The 22,121-nt window shown below is 47.5% G+C and overlaps 1 protein-coding gene across 4 annotated transcripts; it reads right to left on the bottom strand.

Annotated features, from left to right (window-relative positions):
• Positions 1-3,561: 3,561 nt before the first annotated feature.
• On the bottom strand, positions 3,562-21,744 carry GPBP1 (GC-rich promoter binding protein 1). Of its 4 annotated transcripts, none has more exons than XM_077281406.1 (10): positions 21,467-21,744; positions 13,815-14,012; positions 12,877-13,000; positions 11,259-11,482; positions 10,326-10,392; positions 8,483-8,658; positions 7,910-8,026; positions 7,586-7,758; positions 7,085-7,184; positions 3,562-4,199 (listed from the first exon to the last, which is right to left on the bottom strand). In XM_077281406.1, exons 2-10 carry the CDS (start codon positions 13,875-13,877, stop codon positions 4,044-4,046), a joined length of 1,200 nt encoding a protein of 399 aa, XP_077137521.1. In that variant the 5' UTR covers positions 13,878-14,012; positions 21,467-21,744; the 3' UTR covers positions 3,562-4,043. The 4 variants fall into 4 exon arrangements, with proteins under 4 accessions (XP_077137521.1, XP_077137520.1, XP_077137523.1 ...); XM_077281405.1 differs by having other exon boundaries at positions 11,235-11,482; positions 21,467-21,689; XM_077281408.1 differs by having other exon boundaries at positions 21,395-21,627.
• Positions 21,745-22,121: the final 377 nt, after the last annotated feature.

Genomic DNA, 22,121 nt, shown 5'->3' with positions numbered 1-22,121 from the left:
GCAGTGATTTTACAGAAGCCGGCAGATGAATTACCGGCTTTTCTTCTATATGTCTGTGATATTATATATATATATATATATATATTTTTGTATTATTATTATGTTACTGATAAATATATATATATATATATATATATATATGTATGTATATATATATTCTATGTGTGTATATCTCTATTCTAACCTGTCACTTTGATTATACTCTACACGGCAGATCATTTGCCGGGCTTTTAATTAATCTATCTACACACATATATACATACAGTTAGGTCCATATATATTTGGACAGAGACAACATTTTTCTAATTTTGGTTATAGACATTACTACAATGAATTTTAAACAAAACAATTCAGATGCAGTTGAAGTTCAGACTTTCAGCTTTCATTTGAGGGGATCCACATTACAATTGGATGAAGGGTTTAGGAGTTTCAGCTCCTTAACATGTGCCACCCTGTTTTTAAAGGGACCAAAAGTAATTGGACAATTGACTCCCAGGCTATTTCATGGACAGGTGTGGGCAATCCCTTCGTTATGTCATACTCAATTAAGCAGATAAAAGGTCTGGAGTTGATTTGAGGTGTGGTGCTTGCATTTGGAAGGTTTTGCTGTGAAGTAAATATGCGGTCAAAAGCGCTCTCCATGCAGGTGAAACAAGCCATCCTCAAGCTGCAAAAACAGAAAAAACCCATCCGAGAAATTGCTACAATATTAGGAGTGGCAAAATCTACAGTTTGGTGCATCCTGAGAAAGAAAGAAAGCACTGGTGAACTCATCAATGCAAAAAGACCCCCAGAAGACAACAGTGGTGGGTGATCGCAGAATAATCTCCATGGTGAAGAGAAACCCCTTCACAACAGCCAACCAAGTGACCAACACTCTCCCGGAGGTCGGCACATCAATATCCAAATCTACCATAAAGAGAAGACTGCATGAAAGTAACTACAGAGGGTTCACTGCACGGTGCAGCCCCTCATAAGCATCAAGGATAAAAAGGCTAAAAAACATCTAAAAAAGCCGGCACAGTTCTGGAAGAACATTCTGTGGACAGATGAAACCAAGATCAACCTCTACCAGAATGATGGAAAGAGAAAAGTATGGTGAAGGCGTGGAACAGCTCATGATCCAAAGCATACCACCTCATCTGTACAACACGGCGGAGGCAGTGTGATGGCTTGGGCATGCATGGCTGCCAGTGGCACTGGGTCACTAGTGTTTATGGATGATGTGACACAGGAATGAATTCTGAGGTCTTCAGAGCCGCCATACTGTGTGCTCAGATCCAGCCAAATGCAGCAAACTGGTCGTCGTTTCATACTAGATGGACAATGACCCAAAACATAAAGCCAAAGCAACCCAGAAGTTTATTAAAGCAAAGAAGTGGAATATTCTTGAATGGCCAAGTCAGTCACCGGATCTCAACCCAACTGAGCAGCATTTCACTTGTCAAAGACTAAACTTCAGACAGAAAGGCCACAAACAAACAGCAACTGAAAACCACCGCAGTGAAGGCCTGGCCGAGCATCAAAAAGGATGAAGCACAGCGTCTGGTGATGTTCATGAGTTCAAGGCTTCAGGCAGTCATTGCCAACAAAGGGTTTTCAACCAAGTTCTAAAAATGAACATTTTATTTAAAATTATTGAATCTGTCCAATTACTTTTGGTCCCTTTAAAAACAGGGAGGCACATGTTAAGGAGCTGAAACTCCTAAACCCTTCATCCAATTTTAATGTGGATACCCTCAAATGAAAGCTGAAAGTCTGAACTTCAACTGGATCTGAATTGTTTTGTTTAAAATTTATTGTGGTAATGTCTATAACCAAAATTAGAAAAATGTTGTCTCTGTCCAAATATATATGGACCTAACTGTACATACATACATACATACATATACAGCTCTGGCAAAATGTTCAGTTTGTCTGATTTTTCTCTTCATTAGGTATATTTTTGAGTAAAATGTGAATTGTTCTTTTATTCTACAAACTACTGACAACATGTCTCCAAATTTCCAAGCAATAAATTTTGTATTTTTTTTCTGACAAGGAGAAATGGTCAAAATTACAAAAAAAAAATGCATTGCTTTCAGACCTCAAATAATGCAAAGAAAACAATTCATAATCATTTAGAAACAACAATACTACTGTTCTAACTCAGGAAGAGTTCAGAAATCAATATTTTGTGGAATAACCATGATTTTTAATCCCAGCTTTCATCCGTCTTGGCATGCTTTCCACCAGTCTTTCACACTGCTTCTGGTGCAAAAATGTAAGCAGTTCTTGGTTTCATGGCTTGTGACTAGTGATGAGCGAGTATACTCGTTGCTCGGGTGACCTCCGAGTATTTATGACTGCTCGGAAATTTAGTTTATCAACTCAGCTGATTGATTTACAGCTGCTAGCCAGCTTGATTACATGTGGATTCCCTAGCAACCAGGCAACCCCCACATGTACTCAGCCTGGCTAATAGCTGTAAATCATTCAGCTGCGGCGATGAAAACTAAATCTCCGAACACTAACAAATACTCAGAGACCACCCGAGCAACGAGTATACCCGCTCATCACTACTTATGATTATCCATCTTCTTACATTTCAGAGGTGTGTGTGTGTGTGTGTGTGTGTGTGTGTGTGCGTGCGTGCGTGCGTGCGTGCGTGCGTGCGTTTAAGAATATTTCGTTGTAAAACGATGTCAATGACAGATCTGCTGTATGTAAAAGCTCATGTTAAAAATCGCATTGCATATGGATGTCACACAGATACATAGATGCAAGGAAATCGCATTGCAAACGGATCACCATACGGAGAACATTGGTGCGATTCTCGGCCGTCAAAAAATCGGACCACTTTTTTTAGACGTTAAGTGTGACTCCAGCCTTACACCCCTCCAGCCGACACTTGGCTCTGATCTTATCCTTGTGTGCAGCAGCTCTATAGACCAGCAATGACGTGATGCTTTACACGATTCCAGCAGCTGTCTGGTATTGTGCTGTCGCTCCACCATGGACACCCATTTCATGAAGCTCTAAACCATGACGCTAGATACGTGAGGTTTTACATGCCCTGGACTTGGAATCTCCTCTTGAAGTTTGTGGAGATGTTAGATACTTCTATTACCACTTGTATATTATTAACTGGGGCAGAAATCAGTACCTTTGCAGTCCTAGTGCTCGGCCCCCTGTGCTGCTACCAGTCTCAGTGCTACGACTCGCGCTGCTACCAGTCTCGGCGCTACGACCCGCCCTGCTACCAGTCTCGGCGCTACGACCCGCGCTGCTATGACCCGCGCTGCTACCAGTCTCAGCGCTACGACCCGCGCTGCTACCAGTCTCAGCGCTACGACCCGCGCTGCTATGACCCGCGCTGCTACCAGTCTCGGCGCTACGACCCGCGCTGCTACCAGTCTCAGCGCTACGACCCGCGCTGCTATGACCCGCGCTGCTACCAGTCTCAGCGCTACGACCCGTGCTGCTATCAATGCGTGCTGCTATCAATGCCTGCTGCAATCAGTGCGACTGACGCACCCGAACTCGATATTTAGCATTACTTGGACACAGACACATCCAGGATTTTATATCAAAATAGGTTTATTCTACACAGTTAGGTCCGTGTCACTTCACAAACGCCCGATCCAGAAAACCAATAAAACGGATAGTGAAACACTGAAAAACAACAACAGCAACGAGGCTTTAATCTGTGCACATTACAAAGAAAAAAATAAAATAAAGTCATCCTGTTTCAAGGCCTCGAGGAAACGAAACATGAGACATGCTACATCAGGGGGGAACCTGCGGTGGAGGAAGAAGAACTAAAGTGCTTTTTTTTTGCTTTTGTTTTCGGAAACTGAACAGAAACCTTGGCAAAATGATTCTGTAGTAATGAACAAGTGTTTTGCTATCAGAACAAACCTGGATGTGGCCACAAGGAGCCAAGAACGTATAACAAATCCAAGTCTACAGTGTCCATGTACAAAGAAGAGGAGGAATCGGCAGCGATGGCCGCTGAGGACGGCATCTCTACATAACACCGAACAGAAGCGGCAGCGTCCAGCTCACAAGTAGTCGTCATCTGACGTGTCGCTGCTGCTGGTATCCGTATCATCGTCCTCGTATGTAGTTCTGAAGGTGCTGCATCTCCAAGGATCGAACCTGAACTCTAAGGAAAGGCCATTTTTCAGGAGCTCGTTCTTCCGTCCATTCTTCTGTAGCTACAAGAGATGAAGGGGTCATAGGAGTAAAGAACCAAAGTTACACATCCACGGTGTAGAGACCGGCTGCACGGCTCCTATCCTGACCTCTATAGATACAGGAGCACACAATATGTGAATCCGGCCTAAAAGGAAGCAAAAGCCACATCTTTAGGCTTCGTTCCCAAGATCTCTGCTTGCTGCGATAGCCTTCTAGGTTCATGGCACCTACAGATAAGTCCATATATATTTGGACAGAGACAACATTTTTCTAATTTTGGTTACAGACATTACCACAATGAATTTTAAACAAAACAATTCAGATGCAGTTGAAGTTCAGACTTTCAGCTTTCATTTGAGGGTATCCACAAAAACTGGATGAAGGGTTTAGGAGTTTCAGCTCTTTAACATGTGCCACCCTGTTTTTAAAGGGACCAAAAGTAATTGGACAATTGACTCCAAGGCTATTTCATGGACAGGTGTGGGCAATCCCTTCATTATGTCATTCTCAAGCAGATAAAAGGCCTGGAGTTGATTTGAGGTGTGGTGCTTGCATTTGGAAGGTTTTGCTGTGAAGTAAACATGCAGTCAAAGAAGCTCTCCATGCAAGTGAAACAAGCCATCCTTAAGCTGCGAAAACAGAAAAAAACATCCGGGAAATTGCTACAATATTAGGAGTGGCAAAATCTATAGTTTGGTACATCCTGAGAAAGAAAGAAAACACTGGTGAACTCATCAATGCAAAAAGACCTGGGCGCCCACGGAAGACAACAGTGGTGGATGATCGCAGAATAATCTCCATGGTGAAGAGAAACCCCTTCACAACAGCCAACCAAGTGACCAACACTCTCCAGGAGGTCGGCGTATCAATATCCAAATCTACCATAAAGAGAAGACTGCATGACAGTAACTACAGAGGGTTCACTGCACGGTGCAGCCACTCATAAGCATCAAGAAGAAAAAGGCTAAAAACATCTAAAAAAGCCGGCACAGTTCTGGAAGAACATTCTTTGGACAGATGAAACCAAGATCAACCTCTACCAGAATGATGGAAAGAGAAAAGTATGGCGAAGGCGCGGTACAGCTCATGATCCAAGGCATACCACAACATCTGTAAAACACGGCGGAGGCAATGTGATGGCTTGGGCATGCATGGCTGCCAGTGGCACTGGGTCACTAGTGTTTATTGATGATGTGACACAGGACAGAAGCAGCCGAATGAATTCTGAGGTCTTCAGAGCCGCCATACTGTGTGCTCAGATCCAGCCAAATGCAGCCAAACTGATTGGTCGTCGTTTCATACTACAGATGGACAATGACCCAAAACATAAAGCCAAAGCAACCCAGGAGTTTATTAAAGCAAAGAAGTGGAATATTCTTGAATGGCCAAGTCAGTCATCGGATCTCAACCCAATTGAGCAGCATTTCACTTGTTAAAGACTAAACGTCAGACAGAAAGGCCACAAACAAACAGCAACTGAAAACCACCGCAGTGAAGGCCTGGCCGAGCATCAAAAAGGAGGAAACACAGCGTCTGGTGATGTCCATGAGTTCAAGACTTCAGGCAGTCATTGCCAACAAAGGGTTTTCAACCAAGTACTAGAAATGAACATTTTATTTAAAATTATTGAATCTGTCCAATTACTTTTGGTCCCTTTAAAAAACAGGGTGGCACATGTTAAGGAGCTGAAACTCCTAAACCCTTCATCCAATTTTAATGTGGATCCCCTCAAATGAAAGCTGAAAGTCTGAACTTCAACTGCATCTGAATTGTTTTGTTTAAAATTCATTGTGGTAATGTCTATAACCAAAATTAGAAAAATGTTGTCTCTGTCCAAATATATATGGACCTAACTGTATGTGTTGGACACATGGGAGCATGGCTCGTGACTGTGCGGTTATCAGAGCTTGTAACAAGTGCTGAAGTGTCGCCCGCTGATAAGTGAGGGTCCTATACCCAGACAAGTGCTGCCAGACACCTGTGATGACAGCATTTTATCTTAATTATTCAGAAGTCTATTAAACATTGATTTCTGAATGGCTGATGTTTGCCTCTTATGTCCAATCCTACAGCTTATTGTCTGCAAGACAGGGATGCAGGGTCATTGGACAGTCGGTGTTTGACCATTGTGTGGGACCCTGTGGAATGTTAACTTGCAAAACAGAGGAGTAAGAACTATGCAAATTGATTAATTGCTCAAACAATGCGAGTTAATGTCATAACGCCTTCCTCTGGATGATGGCGTGAAGGACAACAGTTGTGAACTATATAAAGGGGATATGCCTCTGTAACAAGAGATCCAAAAACCAGAGACTCTTACACTCTCCAGGCATGCTTAAGTTAAATGCCGCCGTCAGTGATTGACAGCAGCATTTAACATGTTAACAGATTGCGATTCCACCCACGGCTGTTAGAGGCACATGACAGCTGATCAGATCAAAGAAAAACGATGACGTACATATACGTCCAGGAACACACAATGTGTTTGTTTTTTTTACACCCTTTATCAGCCACCAAAAGGCGCACACATAATGGATTACTTCAAACTTCTCACTATAGGATCCACTCAGATCTTGGTCTTAAAAATCATGAGAAACAATTTGACATTACAAAAATAACTGGCTGAACGGCTACCACTTCATACTTCGCATACAGTGTTCACATTAGGGAGAACAGAACGAGTCCACGCTGGACCCCTGGGTCACTTTTAGGCTTCCTTGTCTACTCTAAAACTGACACCCCAGACCTCTCTTTTTTTCCCCCCAGTCTTTTTTTCTGTGACGGTAAAGGATCAGACATGCTGGTAACCAAGCAGCCTGATCCCGAGCTGGGACACCCATTATGGAAATCTTGCTTCTTTAGCACTTTATATGGCCTCCAGCGATTCCCACAGCTCCACGATTACCTGCTCACTAATGGCCTGGACCTCCCTCATCTCGTCCTCGGTGAGCGGTGCATAGGTCTCGTTCTCGCTGTCCTCCTGCCAGCCCATGGCCTTCAACAACCTACAAGTCAGAGGATTTCCTTATTTTTGGGGTCTGAATATGGACAGAGCTTAGATACGCCATACACAGGGTAACCCTAAATCACCATCACATCAAACCCCAAGAATGCCGGACGGCACAGAAGACCTCCAACTTCAGCAAGGGTCACCAAGTCTAATTAATAGGGTGAGATCACACAACAAGTCAATTTACCAGAAGTAAATATGCATCAAAATCCACAATGAATTCTGCTACACGCCTTGTATTTGTGGCTCTTAAACACAATTACTTGAGGATACAGCGCAAGAATTATTATTATGGCGGCTTGTAAATCAGGATCAGCACACAATGCACAGTGTAGGCCAGAGAGCTGCTCCTGGACACTCATGGGCACTACCTCCGCTCCCTGTCAGCGTGAATACCTGTGCTCTGCTTCCAGTGAACTCGACAGAACATCCTCCTGAGGAAAGGTAGAAGATCGCGTGACTGGTCTGGGGGTGAAGGAATTGCCGTTCCCTTGGGGGGCTTCACCTGGATCAAAGTTCAGGTTTATGTCCCGGTGATGAGAGGTTCTGTTCCGCAGAGCGGAGTCGTCCTGCAGGTAGAGAAGTCGTGTCAGAACTGAGAGACGGGCATCAAGAATAAAGTTTGCAACCTGCGTACAGAATCCTGGCGCTATTATTTGGTGCACGTGTGTGATGGCCGAAAGGTCGAGAGAAAACACCAGCCCAGCGCACGGCCATTACCTCGTCCACTGAGGTCGGAGAGGTGTCCAGGGAGTCCGGATGTGCACACGGATTGGATCCAAAGCTTTCGTTAGAAGAGTCCAGATTGTCTTCTTCCATCTGCAGACAATGCTGTTCCTACAAGACAGAACAATCATTAGAAGCCACATCCGGCCTCGCCGCTCCAGAGCAGAACCCACAGCGGCTACACAAACGGGATCCCAGCGAGAAATGCAAAGCTCCACACAGCGGAGAAGTCCCTTGTGGATTCTGAAAATGTGCAGGGAAGGTCCGAGCTCAGAGACGTAGGATCCTCTGACATGACCTTGTGCTAACAGCAGCAGATGCCGGCTGCAATATTCAGCTATGAAGGCCGGGATCAGAGATAAGTTCGGTTCCTGCTGTTCACTCCCTTATATACAATGGTCATTTAGTGTCTGTGGTTTACAGGACAATGGCTGTCCTCTGCCACCAGAACAGAAAGTTATAACGCTCAGATTACAGTGGTGGAAAAGAACGAAGGAACTAAAATATCTCCACCCTGATGGGGATAAGCCGTTTGTGCACGTGGCAGAGAGCAATCGCCACACTTACCTGAGGGGGGCTGGATTCTTTGGATTCTAGGCTCTGGGGGGCATCGGTTCCACTCTTACCAGCAAGAGAGCGAGAACTTGCAGCAGTTTGAAATCCAGACAGTGAGAAGTCGTCCTTCATCCCTTTCCTTATGACCAGCATTCGTGAAGGTCTGGATTTACTATTCAAAGGATATTCTGTCCAAGAAGGATAGAAGTATTAGTCCCCCGACGATGAGCCGGGCAGTGGGAGCCCCAGAGGTAACGGTCAGTGGGTAATCAGTCCCTAATGCAGATACCTGGACCAACCCATTATTGTTCAGCTGCAAGTATCATACAGCACATCTTAGAGTGAATGACCTGGAAGTGAAGCCGCAGCACACTGCCACCACTTCACAGCATCACCGGAGGGGGAAGAGAGGCGCTGAGAGGTGAACAGGGCCCAGAGCGTCCCCGAAGGGGAGAGAGGGGCAGAGAGGAGGAGAACGGGGCCCGTAGCGTCACCGGAGCCCGCAGCGTCACCAGAGGGAAGAGAGCGGCCGAGAGGAGGAGAACGGGGCCCGCAGCGTCACCGGAGAGAAGAGAGCGGCCGAGAGGAGGAGAACGGGGCCCAGAGTGTCCCCGAAGGGGAGAGAGGGGCAGAGGAGGAGGAGAACGGGGCCCGCAGCGACCCCAAAGGGGAGAGAGAGGCAGAGAGGAGGAGAACGGGGCCCGCAGTGACCCCGAAGGAGAGAGAGAGGCAGAGAGGAGGAGAACGCGGCCCGCAGCATCACCGGAGGGGAGAGAGTGGCCGAGAGGAGGAGAACGGGGCCCGCAGCGTCACCGGAGGGGAGAGAGGCGCCGAGGAGAAGGGGCCGGCAGCGTCACCGGAGGGGAGAGAGGCGCCGAGGAGAAGGGGCCGGCAGCGTCACCGGAGGGAAGAGAATGGGGCCTGCAGCGTCACCGGAGGGGAGAGTGGCTGAGAGGAGGAGAACGGGGCCTGTAGCGTCACCGGAGGGGAGAGAGAGGCAGAGAGGAGGAGAACGGGGCCCGCAGCGTCACCGGAGGGAAAAGAGCGGCCGAGAGGAGGAGAACGGGGCCCAGAGCATCCCCGAAGGGGAGAGAGGGGCAGAGGAGGAGGAGGAGGAGAACAGGGCCCGCAGTGGGGAAGAGAGCAGCCGAGAGGAGGAGAACGGGGCCCAGAGCGTCCCCGAAGGGGAGAGAGGGGCAGAGGAGGAGGAGAACTGGGCCCGCAGCGACCCCGGAGGGGAGAGAGAGGCAGAAAGGAGGAGAACGGGGCCCGCAGCGACCCCGAAGGAGAGAGAGGAGGAGAACGCGGCCCGCAGCGTCACCGGAGGGGAGAGAGTGGCCGAGAGGAGGAGAACGCGGCCCGCAGCGTCACTGGAGGGGAGTGGGGCACCGAGGAGAAGAACGGGGCCCACAGCGTCACTGGAGGGGAGTGGGGCGCCGAGGAGAAGAACGGGGCCCGCAGCGTCAACGGAGGGGAGAGAGCGGCCAAGAGGAGAACGGGGCCCGCACCATCACCAGAGGGGAGAGAGGCTAAAGCGGCCCATAGCGTCACCGGAGGGGGGAGAGGCGCCGAGAGAACGGGGCCCGCAGCTTCACTGGAGGGGAGAGAGACGCCGAGAGGAGAACGGGCCCACAGCGTCACCGGAGGGGAGAGAGGCGCTGAGAGGAGGAGAACGGGGCCCGCAGCATCACGGGAGGGGAGAGAGGCGCTGAGAGGAGAACGGGGCCCGCAGCGTCACGGGAGGGGAGAGAGGCGCTGGAGGAAAAAAAAAGGAGCCCGCAGCATCACGGGAGGGACGAGAGGACCCGGACTCGCCACGCAAAGTCATTAAAAACCCATCAGTCACCAGACTCACCCCAAACTCCTGAGGCTGCAGACTTGTTTTGGTTAAACTCATTTTCATGCTCTGGGTTCAGAGAAGGCTGCAAAATAATATAAAATATCTCAAAACCAGATATAAAATATCTCAAAACCAGAGTGCGAATATTGAGCGAAGTATCACAACCAGACCCGATCGGACAGCCGAGAGGACAGAATAAAATACCCCAGAGAAGTGAATATCACCAGGCTACCGGCCGCCATCTCCGGACATGTAGCGACAGAGCGCGGCTTCACGGCAGTGCTCACCCCATACGTGTGAACGGACACAGGCAATGACACGCCATCCAGCAGCGCACATCTGCCCCTGACATTACCGTACTGGAACGCAGGTTTTAGCAGCGTGCGGAAGCCAGACACTAAGTAAGGCAACTCTTGTGGATCAAAGTTACCAGTTTCTACAATATAAACTGAATACATTATTAAGCAGATCTGACAAGTCTGGTGTACTTACTGTGAAAATCCAGGTCAGAATGTCTGCTCCTTCATGAAGATTTATACTCAACCTCTGCCAATTTAGCCTGAATGATTGCTCCTCAGTGTCCTTCCTCCCTGCTGCCAAAATGCCACACTGCGCAATACAAGCTGCAGATGTCAGTCTGTTTTTGTAGGCAGAGACTAAATATATTCAACTCATAAAATCCTAATGTTAGGATTACGGTATTCAGTCATCCCTACATGGATCACAGTAAGTACACCAGCCTCATCTGCTGGTCTTTCATATAGATATTTTTTTGTGGATTTGTGTGCCGATTCCTCCCAGCTAACTGAGCAGAAATCAGCAACAGACTCGTCTCGCTGTGGATAGGACAATCTATATTCTACAGATTGCAGAATTCTCCCTGAAAACCTGAACAAATGCACTAAAGCCAGAAACGTGATGTACAGAAAGGGAATCCTGTGCACGTACGAAGTCTTCAGCCCCGAGTTTCTTGCTGCTTTCTCCATCATCTCGCCAAGTTGCGTCGCTCTCAGAGACGCTCCCGTCACGAGGGCTGTGGCTTTTTGCAGCGTGGCCCGTGCCGCTACGGGAGCGGTAGCCCGTGCCGTTCAGTGTACCGCTGTGATTGATGTTCTCGGACACAGTACGGCCTTGCGAGCGCCAGCCATTGTTTTCTTTTCTTCCAAAATTACCTAGATCCATAAACCAAGAAGATAAAAGGAGAAGATCACGTCAGGGGTCTCCTGCCCCTCAGCCCGGGAGCCTTAAAAACAAAACACCCATTTAGATTTTTTTCCCTTTTTGGATTAGAAGATAAGCCAAGAAAAACTTGGTTTTAAATGACTCCTCCAGCCCAGAATATAATGGGACAATCGGATTTGACCATTTTTCTAATAAATTCACCAATCTTTATAGACAATTATTTGTCTATTATTCACCATTCAACCCCAATGAGCAGCGATGACGTGAATCTTTACTTCTCCACCCTCAACCAGGAGCCTAAATTTTGACTTTATGCAGAATATGGTTATATACTATGCCCCTGTGTAATATGCAGGCTGGATAAAGGAGGAGGACACAGCAGCTTCAAAAGGGTAAATCTGCAAGAGGTTTCAACTGCCCGGAAAAGGGTTAATCAAGAGTTTCCACAACATATCATAAGCAGGGGGTGCCAGCATTCACCTCCTCCTGCTGCTCCGCAATACACAGGAGCCCATCTAAGGCTATGTGCACACTGAGGCATTCAACAACAAGTTTTTCAAGCTGAAAACACTTTTTTAAGGGAGGTTTTCTTTTCCTGAAGCAGTTTTAAAAAAATGTATTTCCTGGTGTTTTCTTTGCAGCCTTTGCATTGGAAAGTGCTTAGTTTGGAGAGATTTGAAGCAATATGCACTTTTTTCTTCTCTTCTGGAAAAACAAACTTTAATCAGCAGACTTTTCCTAAGAGATTTTTTTCATTTATTTATTTTTTTAAGTCGCACATATCTCCCTTGTGTCCATGCTGCACACTTCCACAGGCTGCAGGAAGCCTCACGCAGCTGTCACAGTAGTGAGACCGCAGAGAGCCCCAACTCCAGTCTATCTTTCTTAAAGGGCCGGGGATATTATCCCTAAATTAGACAGGATTTAGTGTCCTGTAGTTTTCCTGATGATAAATGTTGGTGAGAGAGGTTTTATGGCTGCTCTTAATTTCCGTAAATTTTTTTTTATGGAAAAACATAAGAAAGGGTTAATACGGATGCCATGACTAAGTATCCAGTCTGAAGGAGCAGTGATCATCAATGATCAGCGTGCGTTAGGGGTTGAACATACAAGATCAGAGTTTTATCTGATTCCAGGAGTCCATGCCGGTGGGCAGCCGTCAAGTCCGAATAATGAGAGTAAAACGATGGTGGACACAGTGAGACTATGCAAAGTGCTGCCCGCTTCCTACAGTCATTTTCACTTGTGGGGCGCAATGGATCTACCAGACTCTGAATGGAACCCGTCAGCATGGAGCCAACATCCTGACTGCACCATGTAACAGGATCAAGTGTCCCCATTATCCAGAAATCCTCCTCATACCCAGTGTTTAGAAGAAACCTACCACCGCCGGAGCGACCGTGAGCGGCGTCAAACGCCTCTGAGGAATTGTGGCGTCTCCGGATCACGTTGCATCGGCTGTCCAGGCGCAAAAAACCTTCCGGATGCTTCTCGGAGTTCAGAGAGGCCTGCAAAAGTGAATCTAGAATTTATAGGGCCTCCATCATCTCTGCACCACACCCCCATCATCTCAGCAAACCCTCTCCTCCCCATCGTCTGTGCCCCCCACCCCCCATCATCTCAGCAAACCCCCTCCTCCCCATCGCCTGTGCCCCCCACCATCTCCGCAAACCCCCTCCTCCCCATCGCCTGTGCCCCCCACCATCTCCGCAAACCCCCCTCCTCCCCATCGTTTGTGCCCCCCACACCCCTTCATCTCCGCAAACCCCCTCCACCCCATTGCCTGTGCCCCCCCACCATCTCCGCAACCCCCCTCCTCATCGTTTGTGCCCCCCACACCCCTTCACCTCCGCAAACCCCCTCCTACCCATCGTCTGTGCCCCCCACCCCCCTTCATCTCAGCAAACCCTCTCCTTCCCATCGTCTGTGCCCCCCACCATCTCCGCAAACCCCCTCCTCCCCATCTTCTGTTCCCCACCACATGTTCAGAGATACGGGCGCTGCAGCTCTACGTCCATATGTTACACTGCTCCGCAGCAGCATGGAGCGTTTTACAGCACGGCCATTCATAACCATGGACCTCCGCAGTTTATCGAGTACAGAGATCCAAGTGGGAAATGCAGAGAAAACGAATCCCACCCGATGCAGCGGCCCATGTGCCGATAAAAGGATCTAAAAATTAAAGTGGTCCCACGCCGACCCCAGAGCCAGCGGAGCAGCTACATGTGGAGCAGAGCGCCGAGAGCGTCACAAAGCAACGCAGAACAATGGAAAGCAAAGTATTGAGGACCCCCACACGAAGGACTCCGGGCACACACTTACCTTTGTGGAGGAGGCCGGTGTAGGAAAACTAAGCCAGGCTGGAGCAAAGTCATGCTGCGCCATTTAGGTCAAGTCACTCGGATGACGCAAGACGAGGTTTAACTCCTCATTGCAAGTTCTCGAGAGAAAACGCTGAGAAAGTCACTAGGAATAAGGCGAATATCGGCCCCTGAGGGGAAACCGCTCCACCGTCCGCTCCTGTGCAGGGGGAGAGCAAGACAAAAAAAAAAGTTATTTATTTTTTTATATATTCTTGCTATAAGGAAAAAAAAGGAAAAGGGTCGAGAAATGCCTCCTCGGCCAATCACTGGTGACCCACCTCATCCGGTGATTGGTGGGTCAAAAAAAAAAAAAAAAAAGGACCCCACCTCTGTTTAAAGTGGACCAACCAGTCACCATATTTCCTAATATAAACTGCTCGTCCTGATGACGTTGATGTACTTACAGTGAAAATCAATGTAAAAATTGATGCATATATTTTAAAAAGGTTACCGGCCACCCCCATTACTGTCGACGGGACCCCTGAAGTGCTTCATTCAGTAAGAGGATTTGACAGTACAGCAGCTTCATCAGGTCTGAGATCTATTTTTACAGACGAAGTTTGTATCGTGAAATCAGGTGACAGATCTGCTTAAAATTTATGAACAGATGGAGTCACACAAGATTTCTTTAAGAAATTCCACAAATGAAAAGATAATTTTCAGCAGCTTATGGGGCTGTTCAGATGAGAGGGAAAATCCATGATGTTTCTGCTACGGATCAGTAAGTTCACTCTTGGGCCACGCTCAGATGAGCGGATCTCATGGTCTCTATATACGGACCACAAGGCTCAGACAAGCGGATCTCATGGTCTCTATACGGACCACAAGGCTCAGACGAGCGGATCTCATGGTCTCTATACGGACCACAAGGCTCAGACGAGCGGATCTCATGGTCTCTATACGGACCACAAGGCTCAGACAAGCGGATCTCATGGTCTCTATACGGACCACAAGGCTCAGACGAGCAGATCTCATGGTCTCTATACGGACCACAAGGCTCAGACGAGCGGATCTCATGGTCTCTATAGGGACCACAAGGCTCAGACGAGCGGATCTCATGGTCTCTATACGGACCACAAGGCTCAGACGAGCGGATCTCATGGTCTCTATACGGACCACAAGGCTCAGACGAGCGGATCTCATGGTCTCTATAGGGACCACAAGGCTCAGACGAGCGGATCTCATGGTCTCTATACGGACCACAAGGCTCAGACGAGCGGATCTCATGGTCTCTATACGGACCACAAGGCTCAGACGAGCGGATCTCATGGTCTCTATATGGACCACAAAGCTCGGACGAGCGGATCTCATGGTCTCTATACGGACCACAAGGCTCAGACGAGCTGCAGGTCTCCCACCCCAAAACTTACATCCTCGTATATGCCGGGAAGACTGAAAGCTCAGGGTGGGCATTCTGCGGTCGGTTCGTCCTTTCAGGTAGTTTATGGACCGTGAGATACACCCATCTGAATCCAAACTTAAGGCTTTTAATTAGGAGAACTTCCCCCAAAAAAATGCCACAATACAGACACTTCTTGAAAACCAGCACTCAGAGGGACACAGGGATCTGTTTCCCCCTATTTGACAGGAGGCTCAGGTGTGGTGGATCTGAGGAGCGATCGGCCTTGTGGAGAGGATTTAGAGAATCTCAGAATGCTCAATATTTGCAGATTTTACCACGGACTTCAACGGGAAAGTCTCAATCTGCACCAAATGTATTTTTCTGGATTTTTTATTTTTTTGCATAACCAACAGAAAAATCAGCAGAGGCAAATCCACGCAGTTTGGCGAGATTTCAGAGGCAGGTGTGTGTGTGTGTGTGTGTGTGTGTGTGTGTGTGTGTGTGTGTGTGTGTGTGTGTGTGTGTGTGTGTGTGTGTGTGTATATATATACACACACACATATATACACACACACACGTATACACATACATACATACATACACACAGTACAGACCAAAAGTTTGGACACACCTTCTCCTTTAAAGTTTTTTCTGTATTTTCATGACTATGAAAATTGTACATTCACACTGAAGGCATCAAAACTATGAATTAACACATGTGGAATTATATACTTAACAAAAAAGTGTGGAACAACTGAAATTATGTCTTATATTCTAGGTTCTTCAAAGTAGCCACCTTTTGCTTTGATGACTGCTTTGCACACTCTTGGCATTCTCTTGATGAGCTTCAAGAGGTAGTCACCGGGAATGGTCTTCACTTCACAGGTGTGCCCTGTCAGGTTTAATAAGTGGGATTTCTTGCCTTATAAATGGGGTTGGGACCATCAGTTGTGTTGTGCAGAAGTCTGGTGGATACACAGCTGATAGTCCTACTGAATAGACTGTTAGAATTTGTATTATGGCAAGAAAAAAGCAGCTAAGTAAAGAAAAATGAGTGGTCATCATTACTTTAAGAAATGAAGGTCAGTCAGTCCGAAAAATTGAGAAAACTTTGAAAGTGTCCCCAAGTGCAGTGGCAAAAACCATCAAGCGCTGCAAAGAAACTGGCTCACATGAGGACCGCCCCAGGAAAGGAAGACCAAGAGTCACCTCTGCTTCTGAGGATAAGTTTATCTGAGTCACCAGCCTCAGAAATCGCAGGTTAACAGCAGCTCAGATTAGAGACCAGGTCAATGCCACACAGAGTTCTAGCAGCAGACACATCTCTACAACAACTGTTAAGAGGAGACTTTGTGCAGCAGGCCTTCATGGTAAAACAGCTGCTAGGAAACCACGGCTAAGGACAGGCAACAAGCAGAAGAGACTTGTTTGAGCTAAAGAACACAAGGAATGGACTAAGACCAGTGGAAATCTGTGCTTTGGTCTGATGAGTCCAAATGTGAGATAATAATAATAATAATAATAATTTTTATTTATATAGCGCCAACATATTCCGCAGCACTTTACAATTAAGCGGGGACATGTACAAACAATAAATTGTCTTAACTGGTACTGAATTTAAACAGGGACATTAGGAGTGAGGTCCCTGCTCACAAGCTTACAATCTACAAGGAAATGGGGGGGGGGGGGGGGTGAAAAGTGCTTGTTATTTCAGGTCTGGCAATTATAATAAATAGGGATTTTCATACAAAGCTGCATGATCCAGTCATCAGCCCGTGTGTTTAAGTGCAATAGTCAAGTATCAAGTGCAGTTATCATGTGCGTGGAGGGTGTGGGTACAGATGAATAGTAGGGTGCAGATTCACATGCAGATAATATTTGGAAGGAGGGAACAGGACAAAGTTAGTTTACTGAGTAGTTGATGTGGTAGGCTTGTTTGAAGAGATGGGTTTTTAGAGCGCGCTTGAATAGGTCGGGGCTAGGTATCAGTCTGATCGTCTGGGGAAGTGCATTCCAGAGAGCTGGCGCAGCACGAGAGAAGTCTTGGAGACGGAGGTGTGAGGTTCGGATTACGGGGGATGTTAGTCTTAGGTAGTTTGTAGAACGGACGGCACGTGTAGGGCAATAGACAGAGATGAGAGAGGAGATATAAGGCAGTGCAGAACTGTGGAGAGGTTTGTGGGTGAGAGAGAGGAGTTTATACTGGACCCTGTAGCGAATGGGTAGCCAGTGTAATGACTGGCACAAGATGGAGGCATCGGTGAAGCGGTTGGACAGAAATATGACCCTGGCTGCCGCATTCAAGATGGATTGGAGAGGAGAAAGTTTGGTAAGAGGGAGACCGATCAGAAGAGAGTTGCAGTAGTCCAGACGGGAATGAATAAGAGCGACAGTAAGAGTCTTAGCAGTTTCAAAGGTGAGAAAATGTCGGATTCTGGAGATGTTTTTAAGATGCAGGTGACAAGATCGAGAGAGTGATCGGATATAGGGAGTAAAGGAAAGTTCGGTGTCGAATGTGACCCCAAGACAGTGGGCATGCTGCAGGGGAGTTATGGTTGAACCCTCCAGGGTAATTTCGATGTTGGGTAGAGTGAGGTTAGTAGAATGGAGAAACACAAGAAGTTCCGTTTTGGAGAGATTTAGTTTCAGATAGAGGGAGGACATGATGTTAGAGACCGCAGACAGACAATCCTTGGTATTTTGAATTAGGGTAGGGGTGATGTCGGGGGAAGAAGTGTATAACTGGGTGTCATCAGCATAGAGATGATACTGGAACCCAAATCTTCTGATTGTTTGTCCAATAGGGGCCGTGTATAGAGAGAAGAGGAGGGGGCCTAGGACTGAGTCCTGCGGAACCCCGATAGTAAGGGGACGAGGAGAGGAAGAGGAGCCGGCAAAAGATACAGTGAAGGAGCGGTCAGAGAGGTAGGAGGAGAACCAGGAGAGGGCTGTGTCCTTGAGGCCTATGGAGCGGAGCATAGTGAGGAGGAGCTGGTGATCCACAGTGTCAAATGCGGCAGAGAGATCCAGGAGAATCAGCAGAGAGCAATGACCTTTGGATTTAGCTGTTATTAGATCATTAGAGACTTTAGTGAGGGCAGTTTCAGTGGAGTGTAAAGAGCGGAAACCAGATTGTAAGGGGTCGAGAAAAGAGTTATCCGAGAGATAGCAGATTAGACGGGAGTGGACCAAGCGTTCCAGGAGTTTAGAAATGAAGGAAGGGTTAGAGACAGGTCTGTAGTTAGCAGTGCAGTTCTGGTCCAGGGATGGCTTTTTAAGTAAAGGGGTTATGATGGCATGTTTAAATGAGGAGGAAAAGATACCTGAAGAAAGAGGGTTAAATATTTTAGTCAGGTGAGTGGTGACCACTGGTGAGAGAGACTGCAGGAGAGGTGAGGGAATGGGGTCACTGTTGCAAGTTGTATCCCGAGCAGAAGTGAGGAGCTTGGAAACTTCTTCTGAAACAGGCTCAAAGATGTCTAGTGAGCTTGAGGTGCGGCAGGGAAGGGGATCCAGGCACTGAGGAGATTGGGCTGAGATATCCTGATGGATGTGGTTGATTTTTTCTAGGAAATAAGTGGCCCGATCCTCACTGCTGAGGTTGGTGATGGGGGCCTGTACTTTAGGTTTCAGGAGGGAGTTTAAGGTTTCAAAAAGTCGTTTTGGGTTGTTGGACAGTGAGGTGATGAGGGCGGTGAAGGAGGATTTTTTGGCCAGATGAAAGGCAGAGTTATAGGTTTTGAGCATGAACTTATAGTGGATGAAGTCTTCTGCTAAGAGAGACTTTCTCCACTGCCGCTCTGCACACCTTGAACAACGCTGCAGAAAGCGTGTTTGCATAGTGTGCCAGGGCTGCCGTTATCTGTATCGGGTCTTTCTGCGTGTAGAAGGTGCTGCTTCATCTAGGGCATTCTTCAGTGTATTATTGAAGTGTGAGAATGCAAAGTCTGGACAGGAGAGGGAGGAGATGGGGGCTAAAGATGTGTGGAGATTGTCCATAAGCTGCTGGGTATTAATGGTACGTGTATTCCGATAAGTGTGGTAAGTGGGGGTGTCCCAGGTGAGGAGACAATTCTTGACAGAGAAGGAAAGAAGGTTGTGGTCCGAGAGCGGGAGAGGGGAGTTCGTAAAGTCATGCAGCAAGCCGGGACGGGAGAAGACCAGGTCCAGAGTATTCCCGTCCTCATGCATAGGAGAATTAGCAAACTGTGAGAGGCAGAATGAAGAAGTTAGAGAAAGAAGATGAGCGGCGGATTGGGAGAGGGGATCATTGATGGGGATGTTAAAGTCTCCCATGATGAGGGCGGGGATGTCACAGGATAGAAAGTGAGTAAGCCAGGTAGCAAAGTGGTCTAGAAACTGGCAGCAGGAGCCTGGAGGGCGATAAACAACCACCACTCGCAAGGAGAAGGGCTTAAAGAGTCTGACGGCGTGGACTTCAAAGGAAGGAAATGTGAGTGAGGGAACCGGGGGGATGACCTGGAAAGCACATTGTGATGAAAGGAGCAAACCAACACCTCCACCCTGTCTGTTCTCAGGTCTGGTGGTATGTGAAAATTTCAGTCCACCAAACGAGAGAGCGGCGGTGGTGTCTGAGTCCTGGATCCAGGTTTCTGTAATAGCCAGAAGGTTAAGGGAATTAGAGAGATCTTTGGTTCCAACCACCGTGTCTTTGTGTGACGCAGAAAAGGTGAACGGATGGACTCTACATGCCTGGTTCCCACCGTGAAGCATGGAGGAGGAGGTGCTTTGCTGGTGACACTGTTGGGGATTTATTCAAAATTGAAGGCATACAGAACCAGCATGGCTACCACAGCATCTTGCAGCGGCATGCTATTCCATCCGGTTTGCGTTTAGTTGGACCATCATTTATTTTTCAACAGGACAATAACCCAAACACACCTCCAGGCTGTGTAAGGGCTATTTGACCAAGAAGGAGAGTGATGGGGTGCTACGCCAGATGACCTGGCCTCCACCGTCACCAGACCTGAACCCAATCGAGATGGTTTGGGGTGAGCTGGACCGCAGAGTGAAGGCAAAAGGGCCAACAAGTGCTAAGCATCTCTGGGAACTCCTTCAAGATTGTTGGAAGACCATTCCCGGTGACTACCTCTTGAAGCTCATCAAGAGAATGCCAAGAGTGTGCAAAGCAGTCATCAAAGCAAAAGGTGGCTACTGTGAAGAACCTAGAATATAAGACATAACAAAAAAGTGTGAAACAACTGAAATTAAGTATATAATTCCACATGTGTTAATTCATAGTTTTGATGCCTTCAGTGTGAATGTACAATATTCATAGTCATAAAATACAGAAAAATCTTTAAATGAGAAAGGGTGTCCAAACTTTTGCTCTGTACTGTATATATATATATACACACCAAACTAATAAGTGAATAGCAGACGGCGTCAAACACTTTGCACATTCCCCATCTTGCAAGGATCTTATAAAATGGTAAATATATACATATATATATTAAAAACCGGCAGAATGTCGCGTCTCTCCCATGATTAGTCAATTATCTACAAAACATATGAAAACCTACGCCACATCCACACAAAAAATAAAACTTTAAAAAACAAAAAATTTCAACTTGTCAAAAAAGAAATAAATCAATCATGCGTATATGTATGGGAAAGAGATCAATCATATGATACGACTTAAAAGACGAAAAAAAACAAAAAACTTCTGCCTCTATGAAACCGAAGGCTCTAAAATAAAAGAAAAAAAATATTCTCGTGTTCAGAGGAAAACCAAGCTGCTCCTGGAGGGGCAACAGGCAGATCACAGTACACTGTACAGCGGTATCAGGGGGTCGTGGTGCTCTGGACATTATACAGTTATTAATGGTCAGTGCTAGAAACTTATAGAAACTTTTGGAAGCGGTCCGCAGAGCGCAGCAGTGTCGGTGCAGTGTGTCAGTGAGCGCCCGCCTGTACTCACACATTGCTCCAGCCTCCACACTGCACTGACGGCAGCGAGGCTTCAGTCCCACGCAGGGGGCGGACAATCGTCACCGGGGACACCGCGAACGTTTCAGCCACCAAAGAAAACCACATGAAAAATAAGCCGACAGCCAGGCGTTCCCACAGGACACCTACGTTTGGGGCTTTCCCACTAAAGTGCTGCACTAGATTACACCCAGTTCCGCCTACCGAGGCCCCCGGAATGAGCTGCCCTTCCAATGCCTGACTCTTACACTAGGCAGGCGGCCCTCAGAGTTTGGTTACGGGCGGCCGCAGCACGCCGGCTTCTCCTCCGCTCTAGTCACCTGCTTCTGCGGCCACCGGATCACGAGCTGCGAGAGGAACCTTCCAGCTTGGAGCCATCAGGAGGCGCCATCTGGGGGCGAACAGGTTAAAATGCGTACGGACGGAGGCCGTCAGCGGGGGCTCCCGGGACTTCCCGGCGGGTGACGTCATCTGATTCATCAAACGCTACGTCACGTCATGACGCAAATGACGTATCAGGTCACGTGAGCTGCCTAGACCAGCTGAGAGCTGCAGCCGGGAGGTCGTAGTGAGTGTGAGGGCTGAGGCGGACGGCAGCGCAGGGAGAGTGCGGGGACCGGGGGTTGTCGGCCTATGTTTCTATGGTTACTGAAGTACAATGATAAAAAATTCAGGGTGAAAATTCTAACATTAATAATTATTTTTAATAAAGATCATCAGATGAAGAAGGCAAATCTTATCTAACACAATCACCTGATATAATGGGTCATTTTTCAACTGCACTTTCACTTTAAGGACATTATGGTAAAATGCGTCTGTGGCTCTTCAGTAAAAGAGCGTTGTAATGAGGTTTAGATTGCCCCGACCTGCAGCGTCTCCCCTCATCAGTGATTGCCCCGACCTGCAGCGTCTCCCCTCATCAGTGATTGCCCCGACCTGCAGCGTCTCTCCTCATCAGTGATTACCCTGACCTGC

Source organism: Ranitomeya variabilis, chromosome 1, assembly GCF_051348905.1.
Source record: "Ranitomeya variabilis isolate aRanVar5 chromosome 1, aRanVar5.hap1, whole genome shotgun sequence".
Classification (NCBI taxonomy): domain Eukaryota; kingdom Metazoa; phylum Chordata; class Amphibia; order Anura; family Dendrobatidae; genus Ranitomeya; species Ranitomeya variabilis.
Note: the sequence above shows the minus strand (reverse complement) of the source record. Positions and strands in the feature narration are given on the sequence as shown.